General features: G+C 43.9%; 1 protein-coding gene across 2 annotated transcripts in view; it reads left to right on the forward strand.

The window, feature by feature from the left end:
• Nucleotides 1-9,251, forward strand: part of KLHDC10 (kelch domain containing 10) — a 75,312-nt gene extending 66,061 nt beyond the window's left edge. For both annotated transcript variants that reach the window (XM_039243482.1, XM_039243474.1), the window contains exons 7-10: nucleotides 601-667; nucleotides 1,201-1,248; nucleotides 3,341-3,480; nucleotides 4,098-9,251. In XM_039243482.1, the coding sequence (XP_039099413.1) occupies nucleotides 601-667; nucleotides 1,201-1,248; nucleotides 3,341-3,480; nucleotides 4,098-4,307 (465 nt within the window). In that variant the 3' untranslated portion in view covers nucleotides 4,308-9,251. The remainder of the gene's footprint in view (nucleotides 1-600; nucleotides 668-1,200; nucleotides 1,249-3,340; nucleotides 3,481-4,097) is intronic.
• The last annotated feature ends 1,201 nt before the right edge of the window (nucleotides 9,252-10,452 follow it).

Here is a 10,452-nt window from a genome sequence, read left to right on the forward strand (position 1 = left end):
GAAAATCAGGGGCGCCTGGGTGGCTTAGTCGGTTGAGCGTCCGACTTTCGCTTGGGTCATGATCTCGCGGTTCGTGGGTTCGAGCCCCGCGTCGGGGTCTGTGCTCACTGCCAGCTCAGAGCCTGGAGCCTGTTTCGGAGTCTGTCACTCCCTCTCTCTCTGACCCTCCCCTGCTCACGCTGTCTCTCTCTTTCCTAGAAATAAATAAAAAACATTAAAAAAAAATAAAAAAAAAAAAGAATTAAGGAAAATCAGAGAAGAGCAAAAGAAACAAAGACTTTTCAACCAAGAATACATGTTTTACCGGCTGTTGCTAAAAATTCCATTTTCAGGGGTGCCTGGGTGGTTCAGTCAGTTAAGTGTCCGACTCTTGATTTCAGCTCAGGTCATGATCCCAGGGTTGTGGGATCGAGCCCTGCATCAGGTTCTGCGCTTAGCGCAGAGCTTTCTTAAGATTCTCTCTCTCCCTGTCCCTTTGCCCATCTCCCCTGCTCACATGCTCCTTCTCTAAAGCAATAAAAAATAAATTATAAAAATTCCAGTTTTCAGCCTAGCTAAAATTATTTATGTGTGTGTATCTTCTTCTTTTTTCTCCCCAAGATCCATGCATACAACCTTGAAACGAATGCATGGGAGGAGATTGCCACAAAACCCCACGAAAAAATAGGTAAATTTAAATTATGGATTCATTTTTCCTTAATAAATATACGTTCTATTTTTACTTGCTTTGGAAAGGAAGAAGTACTTTTATTGAGTTATATGACAAGTAAAATATCTGTTGTACTGGTATTATAACTTATTTTATCCCTTAGCCCAATTATTCTTCCTCCCCAATTATGCAGAGACTTTGAAGGGGGATTGTGGAGTTCTGTGGAAGTAGGGAAATGTGGATGGGTTAGGAAGCAGGCATTGAGAATCAAGGTCCACCTGGTTTTTTTGTGGGCTTAAGGGCTTGGCAAAGCCATTAGTAACCCCCATTTTGTTCCCCTGGCACCTGAGCATTGTACTTACGGTGAGACTCGGGTGGCTTTATTTTAATGTGAAGTAAGGAAGGATTGGAAGGACGAGTCAATGTTTGCTTAATGCAACAAAGGGATTGTTTTAAGTGAGTTACTCCTAGTATGTCTTTCACCGTGGCACATCAACATCATTCTAGTCTTTCTGTGGATAATGGGATTTCTGTGTTCATGTGTTTGGCAGGTTTTCCTGCAGCCCGAAGATGTCACAGTTGCGTTCAAATAAAAAATGGTAAGTATTCTGAAGAACGTTCTAGTTTCATTTCTGTAAATGTATATGCCAAGAATGTCTTATTTCTTTTTTTTTTATGTTTATTTATTTTGAGAGAGAGTGAGTGAGAATGTGTAAGCAGGGGAGGGGCAGAGAGAGATGGGGGGAGAGAGAGAGAGAAAGAGAGACAGAGAGAGAGAGACAGAGAGAGAGAGAGAGAATGTGTATCCCAAGCAAGCTCCATGCTGTCAGCACAGAGCCTGATGTGGGGCTCAATCTCATGAACTGTGCAATCATGATCCCAGCTGAAATCAAGACGCTCAACTGACTGAGCCTCCCAGGTGCCCTGAGAATGTCTTTAATGTCTTTCTTAATAATAGCTCCTTAAACAGGACATCACTTTGAGAAGAGTCTATTTCTTATAGTTTAAACTTAAAGGGAGATCCATAAAATTATGCTTCCCTCAGCAGTTTTCATCAAGTAAACTAGTGGGGGGTTTGGGTGCCCTCAGTTACCAGAGAACTCAAAAATCGGTGATAAATAAGCTTATATTATGCCACCTGACCTTTCAGCACCCCACCCCACCCGATGTCTGTGGCTGTGGTGGGTAACACTGATAATCTTGACATATAGTGGACACCTCGGTGGACAAAGTATTAAAATTACAATAAGTCCGTCAGAGTGGTATTTTCTCAAGTTTATGCTGTGTTCTGTCTGATGCCAAACAGGACTCTTAGCTCATTCTTTGGCTATATTACAACAGAGGTATTGTATGGCTTCAGAAGGCAGCTGAGGTGACTTCATCTGAGTGTGATAAATGACTCCTCTTTGGACAACCCTCCTGCCTTTTAATTTACAGCTTATTTTATCATTTGGTATGCCCCCTTCCATTTTTCCTGGGAGGAAGGTGTGTATAAATGAATTTGATAGCCTGTATCCTTTCAGCAGTTCTGCTTGGATTTGGCTAGGATTATGCTGCCATCTCTAGTACAGACATACCTTTTATTATGCTGCTGCTTTCTGGTAAGATTTGGAGATAGTGGCATTGTTGAGCTTTGCCCCTGTAGGAAGCAAAGCTGTGCCTTGCTTTGGAGCCGAACTTCTCTTGAATCTCAGCCAAAAAAGTTCCCAGTGTATTTTAGAGTTTAATTAAGTATTGGCTTAAACTTGATCTACACCTGAATTAAGACATCTATTCATTCGATTCGTCGAGGCCCAGCAGTACACCAGTGGAGCTCAGCCTTAGTTGGAGGCATTTAGTGTGAATACATAGACTTTGTTACAAGTTGTCCAGTTATAACTATCTAATTTTACAAAAACAAAGTAACCACAATGAAAAACAAAAAACTTTGATTTTGGAGGCTTAAAGAACTTAAAAAACTGTATACATCAAACGGGGCTTCAAACTATCCTCTTTCGGCTAAAGAACGTTTGGAAGAACCACTTTTTCTGCCCTCAAACTGAGCATTGCAGTGAATGTTTCTCCTCAGGTTAAATGTCTGCATGGAGGACATTGTCACTATGGGCAGATAGGTGTCCATCCTTTCTAGAGGATGAAGAAGAATTTGTAAACTGGTGGCCTGCAGTTATGTTTTGTCTGGCTCATATGTGTATGAAAAGTTTTTGGATTAGTGGATAACACTTAGAATCAAAGTGTTTGACTTAAAAAAAAAATCTAGATTTCCATCTTCTCTTGAAAAAAACAGAAGATCTGGCAGTTGCTCACCTTACTCTCTACATGGTATCAGTCAGCTGGAGCAGAGCGTATGCACTCTTGTTTGTTTCCCTGGACCTTCTGTCTGTTTATTTGTGCTGGACCTTCTTGTTCATTCACTTCCTGTGCCTGGCAACCTATATGTATTTGAATTTGAGGACCCAGACATGAGGCCTGCTTAGAGGCTTGCATCCTTAGTCCTAGCAAAGATCGCAACATAGTATCCGTACTTCAGTGAGGGACAAGACAACCTCAGGAGAGGACCCCTCAGCCCGAGCCCTCTGTGGGACAGGGGAACCCACTGAGCATGTCCTATCAGCCTGTCCGGTGATCTACGAAACACACTGAGGCACTGGCTCTTTCCTTTGGTGTGATTATGGGTCTCTCTTTCCTTGATAGATGTGTTTATTTGTGGGGGCTATAACGGAGAAGTGATCCTGGGAGATATCTGGAAGTTGAATCTGCAGACTTTTCAGTGGGTAAAGCTCCCAGCTACCATGCCAGAGCCAGTGTATTTTCACTGTGCAGCTGTTACACCGGTAAGTTTTTGTGTTCATGTCTTCCTTACCTAGTTGCAGGTGATAAGTCTCTAGTGATATTAGCAAGGAAAAAAAGATTCTGATATTACAAACCTTGGATAAAGAATGTGTTTCTGAAACTCTCTTCAAGACAAAGCTAGCCTTCCTCTGAGAAAAGGGGAGAAAAACAATCAAACACAGTTTAAAAGAGCAGCATAAATATTAAAGAAATGCTGTGCGTGGCATTTAGGCCCCGGCAGTGATATAAAAGGTGTTTTCTGGGAGGGCAGAATAGCTCTATCCCCAAGATGCCTCGTTCTTAAAGATCCCACTAGTTTCTCAAAGGCAAAGAGCTTTATTTTCATCTTTGTATTCCTAGTATTCGGCACAGTGAATACCTAATACAATGTTACTTTAATGTTCCTTGAAGTGAAAACAAGAAAAAAGCTACAATTTTCCCCGTTTATTATTTAAACCCTTCTTGATCTCTGCACTATGCTGGGATCAGTGAGAAATTCTTTTCGTTTCACCCCATCTCCGTCTGGCCCCCTGTGCAGTTTCTCGCTGACTCTCCAGCCTATAAGTATCTGCTTCTCTCCATTTGAATTTGTTCTCTTTTGACTGCCGTCTGTTGATAGGCTGGTTGCATGTACATTCACGGAGGAGTGGTGAACATCCATGAAAACAAACGGACTGGGTCACTGTTTAAGATCTGGCTGGTGGTGCCGAGCCTGCTGGAACTGGCGTGGGAGAAGCTGCTCGCAGCCTTCCCCAACCTGGCCAACCTCTCCCGCACACAGCTGCTGCACCTCGGACTCACACAGGGACTCATCGAGCGCTTGAAATGAGGATTTCTGGACTGTTCGTTGATACTGGAAATGTTAATTTAAAGAGACTCCTTTATTTATGGGCAGTGTAGAATTGGTTACCCTGATCAAGGCCTTATTCAGAAAATACATCAGATGCCTTTCCGTAAATTGGTTTTAAGTTTCTGGCACTTTCCCTTTCCCTCGTGCTTCTTTCTTTGCTTCTCTCCCTCCTGCCTCAACACACACACATACTCCCGCCCTCCCTCTTCCTGGATGGACTTGAGGGAAAATCTGAAAGTACCTTAACAATGTTACGAATCAAGATAAGATAGAGAATTTTTTAAAGGCTCTCTGAAACTATGACCATGTCAGCCAGTGCTCTGTAAATTAAAGCAGCATCATTGAAAAAAAAAAATTTTTTTTTTTAAATGTAAATCCAGCAACAAGAACAAGAACCAGAAGGCTAACCTTGAGAATCGTACAGGATCCAGGCCAGCCTAGATGTCAGACTTCATGTTTTCCAAGACGCCTCTAATTGAGTGGCTGGATCTGATGGTAGCACCAGTCAACATCTTGCTGCACAGATACCCAAACCCATCCTTGACTTTGGAGGAAAGTCAAGCAGCTCAGCAACTGTTGATCTGTGATTTCTTTCCTCGTTCTTATGGTGCCAGCAATGGTTAGATTTGGCTGTCAAATGGCTTCTGTGTGTGTGTGTGTGTGTGTGTGTGTGTGTGTGTGTTTTAGTTGTGCTGTTTATTGTCGCTCTTAGAAATTATGGCACCAAGAGTGTTTCAAATCAAGGAAATTTATGGTGGTCAGAGTTCTTCGTTCTGGGCAGTTTTGAAATTCCCTTGTGCTTATTATTACTGGTTTCAAGTAGCTCTGACTTCTTCGTGGGGTGGGGGAGGGCTTGAGGACCCTACATATGCCTTGGGGCATAAAAGTAAGCATGTGAGAGGCCAGAAGAGAGCAAGGCGGGGAGGGCTTCAGCTCCAGGCTGTGAGCTCTGACCATCATATTGGCCATTTCCTTTTCAGAACTTGAACACTGGGCCATGCACCTGCCATTTTCTCAGGCAATGGGTTTTATCTCTAGAAAGCCACCTGGCCCTTGATTTTTTCCCTTAGCTTATTGCCTCTTTTTTTGTCTGCTTTCCTGTGCATGGTGCTGTGAGTAATTGTCTAGTTATTGGATAAAAGGTCTTAGGGGAAAAGCCACAGGTCATCCTTCCTGAAGAACTATTATTTTAAAAACTAGCATGAGGAAGGAATGCAACAGGATCGTTAGTTTTTTGGTGTGAAATTTTAGTTCCAATTTGTTTTGTTTTGTGTTTTAACTCTAAAAAAAAAAAGGAGTGACCCGAGTTTTCACTTCTTTGCCATCAGGCTGCTAGAGTAGTTGAGCAAGTCGCTGAGACGTGAACATTTGGAAGTCCTCAGGTGTACGAAAGGTGCTGAAGGCATACAAGAAGGCACAGTGCTGATCATCCCGTTGGTCACCTCACAACAGGAGACTCAGACGGGAGATTTGGGACACATTTTTCCTTTAAGTGCCTCTTTTTCACTTAGCTTTTAAAGTTACTCTTCTTTTTTCTTTCATCTCAGAAGGGATCTCTTTAGCTCATGTGTGGACTGAAAATCACCTTTGAGTTATGGCTAAAAAGTCCCCATCCAGTGTTGAGTTCTGGGGACGAGAAACCTGCGGTCTCTAGACTTGGACTCTAACTTCCATGCCTTATTAGAACATCCCATTTCTAATGGATGGTTGAGTTCATGGAGCCCATATTCTGCAAGGTCTTATGATGCCACTCCCCTGTGCATTTGGGTCCTTTTGGGGGAATGAGGGGTATGGGACAGAGGCAGAACAAGAAGCAACTCCTCTAGAGGTCCCACCCCCATCGCCATGACCAAGTCTGTTTGACATTTAACCTCTTCCCACTCACTGCTAAGCTTACTCCAGTGAGGAGCTCTCTCCGGAGCAAGTCAGGTTGAACAGCCCCATGAGTTCAAAACAAAACTTGACTGCGTGACTCCAGCCTGGCCTCTGGATATTTGGTAGACTACATCCAGGGAAATAAGCTACGCGGTCTAGAGTGGTGAAAGGGTATTTGTCATGGATTTACATAGGGACCAAAGCCTCAATGCTCGGCCTCTGTGCTTACCCTTCCATGCTCCTTGGGAAGTGAGCAGGTCTGTAGCTTTGCTACACTGGAGAGCTAGAAAGAGGGTCTAGTTCAGTCCACACTTGCTAGCAAAAAGGATTTCAGCCTTCTGAGGGCAGTCTTCTTTCAGGTAGACTTTGGAGACCTGACATCCAAGACCTTGTATGTGACATTTTTATAAAAGTACATATCCTTGGTCTAAGTGTCTTCTTTTAATATAACACTAGTGAAAACGATGTAGTATGACCAGCTCTGAGTGCTATAGAACCACACATATGCACATGTTCTGGATGCCAAATGAGACTGTGTGTATGATGACTTAAATGTAGATGACTAGATTTTATATAGGGGGTTCCCGGCCATTTAGTGTACCTGTAACCAGCACCCTGAATTCCTGACACTGTTACTTGTTTTAGGAAAGTTTATGCCTGCTGCTTCTCTGCCTCTTTGAGGCACTCCCCGCCGTCTTACTGCAGTCCCGTAAATTTAAGTGCAATATATAGAAACACATATGGATATATACAGATTATATATAGGGTGTAACTATAAAGCAGGTAGACTACTTTTTTTTTTTTTTTTAATCTGCCCTGGGGGAAAGCCAGCTCATTCCTTTAGAGTCAACGTATACCAAGAATTTGAGATGTGACCAGCTAGCATGAGCCAGCTCTTGGTCAATCTGGATTTTCAAGTCCTTGTTTTCTTACCCCAATTCTTAAAGACTTTTTATTCCTTGGGTTTTGTTAGAGTTGAGACTTTCCCTCAGTCATTTTTGTACTATCTCATGTTTGCATATCTTACTACATTTCTTTGCCCGTGAAAAAAGAAGTCTACCTGTAAGGAATTTCCTAAATGGAGAATTAAAACCTAATATTTAATACTGTCAGCTCTCCCATGTACATACTAATTTATCTGTGAATATGATACTTTATTAAATGAAGACAGTAATGCTTTCTTCATTTAGTAAAATATTTTCCACATTCTGGAAAATCTATTAACCAATATAGAATAGAATGAAATTTTAACTGTCCTTCAGGGGCCAAACTGAAGTCCTTTCCACTAGCAGAATCTTTTTTCAGGGCCCTCGTGACATGGTGTAAAAATTTGCTCTAAATTATTCATGTCCATTACATAGCTAGATTTAAACATATAATAATAAAATTACATTAATATTTCTAAGCAAAAGGATTATTAACAGTGACCTTTGGTTACCCAGAGTAGCAAGAGTAAAGCACAGATCATTGAAATTCATAGATAATCAGTGTTTCAACTTTTCTATCAAACAGTTGATTCATTTATATTCTTCCTCCTCCTTACCTCTTTCCCACAAGCACCTCCTTTTCAGTGGAGTGGGGCTAATACATAGTTAGAAATGAAAACGAAGAATCACGGAGGGCTGGAAACCAGCAAGCATATACGCAGCCCTGTTAGCTGTAATTGTCAATCTGATGCCAGCTGTTAAATGCTGGAATTAGGACCCACGGGTGGTAATCCTGAGTTGAGATGTTAACTTTTCACTCCTCTGCTCTGGCACAGTCTCCCTGCCCTGAGTTCTAGGCTGCCTCTCCCATAACCACCAAAGACCTCTTAGCACCTAGAGGAAGAAGATGCTACTGTGTGGGATGCAGAGGGAGTCCCATCGTTTGAACACATTTCTTTGGCTCTTGACAAACACTTGCTTTTCCTCTGTTCTTGCAGGAGCCTTATCTTTTCCTTTGGGAATACCTTTTCCAGCCATATAGCTTGGCATGGAGGAAAGGTTGAATTACCCTGTAAGTCTGTGTTGGTCTTCATTCTGAAAAACCAGTTTGTTCGTATGTGGTGTTACGGACGTTTAGAAAGTGGCGCCGTGTCTGTATAAAGTGGCGACCTGCCCAGTGCTCTGATGTAGCACCAGAAGCCGTTTTCCTCCTCCTTCACCGTTCTGGCGTCGAGCTCCAGGACGGATGAGGGCCCCGTGATCATGAGCTCCAAAAACTGGTCAATGTTAGCTTAACGTGCTTTGGTCCCTCCCCCAGTTCCCAAGGGACTCTGAGGACGTCAGCAGGGCCCGAGGTCGGCTTCGTAGAGCTCTGCATCTCCCCTGGGTGCCGCTGCGGATCGCGCCCAGTGACGCGGTTTCCCTTCTGAGGTCACTGGTTTGGCGGGAAGCGACCTCTTCTCTTAACCTGGTGTGACAGAAAAGAAGTTCTGAGTTGTGCTTCAAAAGTGGTACCATGTTTTTAGTATAATTTTCATGATTTCATTTTACTTTGTCACCTTATAGAAGTTTTGGAAAGGCCCTGCTTAGTCAGTGTACAGGGTACATCCGAAGCGGTTTCACTGAGCCGTAGCGATTGCTGTTTTACTAGTTGCACATTTAGATTACAAAGGAGGCATCAGAAACACACTGACTTTCTCCGAAGCCACTTCCTTGTACACAGAGTCTGAGCAGGGGCAGCGCCAGGCACCTCCCCATAAAGGCACCTGCCAATGAGGAATTGACTGGAAGGACGCAGGCGGGAAAGGGGAACATTGGCACAGTGTGTGAGGGCAGGCCTGGGCGTGGCTCTTCGTACGGGGTGTGCTTAGGCCGCACACGATGCTTGCCTTACTGTAAAGCTATTTGCCACAGTCCTGTTAAATAGTGTGCAAGTCCTTTTGCAGTCCGGTGTGCATGCCATATGATCAGGACAGCTTTTCCACCGTATTTGGTGTCCTACGGGCCAGTAGGACAAATAGTGAATTTACCCGACAATGTCCAATCTGTATTTATGTACCTTGTCAGTGTTTTGCTGTTGGTTTTCTAAAACAATCTGATCAATAAATCTTATCCGAATCTCTTTGGCTCAAGGCTCCCTCGATCGTCGGACGGTAATTTGCAGGTATGCGAGCTCGCCTCCGTGACGTAAGCGTCGGTCTGCCCGCCTCCACCACCCCCTTCCCACCCTGCCAGGGTCCACTTTTCTGTGTAATGTCTGCGAGTCGTCTGCCTTCCATCGCCACCTGCTGTGGGTCCCTCTCTCTGCTCACCACCTGGGACTCCTGGACCTACCACTGTCCCCTCAGGACATCAGCAAGGGAGCGAGTGACCAGGGCAGGCAGGCCACACTCCCTTGCTCTGGCCCATTCTGTGTATTCCCCAAACTCCCACTTAGCCACGTCTGTACGGATGTACCAAGGCCTTTCCAAAGAGCTGGAGGGGCTACAGGGAACTCAAAGGGAAAACGTGAATCTTAACGTACAAAGTCACGGCTGTCTTCGTGAGACAAGGAAGAAGCCCCAGGAGGAGCTGAGCCCTTCACAGGGGTCCTTTGGGGATGAAACCACAGTTCCTGGTTTTGACCTCTGTCTTCCAGATGCTTCCTTCTCCAACACCTCTGCTTTGTGCCGCTTCACCCTCTACTAGGATCCCCCTCCCAGCAGTGCTTTTCTTCAGGCTCTGATGTCCGGTGTAGGTGTGGACACTCCCAAGTCTGGCCACTTTGAAGGTCTCCCATCCAGAATCGCACAGATGCCTCTTAGTTTGCAGGGTTTCCATCGACAAACTGTTGGATCAAATGTACCTTCCCAGGACAGATAATCTTTGATATTCTAACAGAAGTCAGCCAGAGGAAAACAACAATTTCTACCCCCTAATTTCTTGGGCTTCTCAGCCCTCCTGACAGTTAATACATTTATCATGCAGAGCAGTCTCGATTCCTTTGCTTTATTTCTCTTGCCTCCTCTGAAGTCCACTCCCCTGAAGCCTATCAGGAGTAAGTAATGGCCCCTGGGCCTTTTAGACTCTAGACCAGCCAGAGCTTCGAAAAGAACTCTTGTTTGTATCTAATTCGGTTCTTAGTTAAGCCCCGTCTTAGGTTGGGTGGGAAGAGGTTTCAGTGGCTTCATTGGTTTGGGTGGTTTTGTTCTTTCAGTTACAGGCATGAAATTCTAGTTTGTCCAAATGCTATTACTAAGCTATTATAATGGAACAGTGTGACCATAATTCTCTTGCAGCTAATCTTTAGTAGTAACTGCTTGACAGGAGAAAACATTGGTAAA

Source organism: Hyaena hyaena, unplaced genomic scaffold (genome assembly GCF_003009895.1).
Source record: "Hyaena hyaena isolate Hyena2069 unplaced genomic scaffold, ASM300989v1 scaffold_8, whole genome shotgun sequence".
Classification (NCBI taxonomy): domain Eukaryota; kingdom Metazoa; phylum Chordata; class Mammalia; order Carnivora; family Hyaenidae; genus Hyaena; species Hyaena hyaena.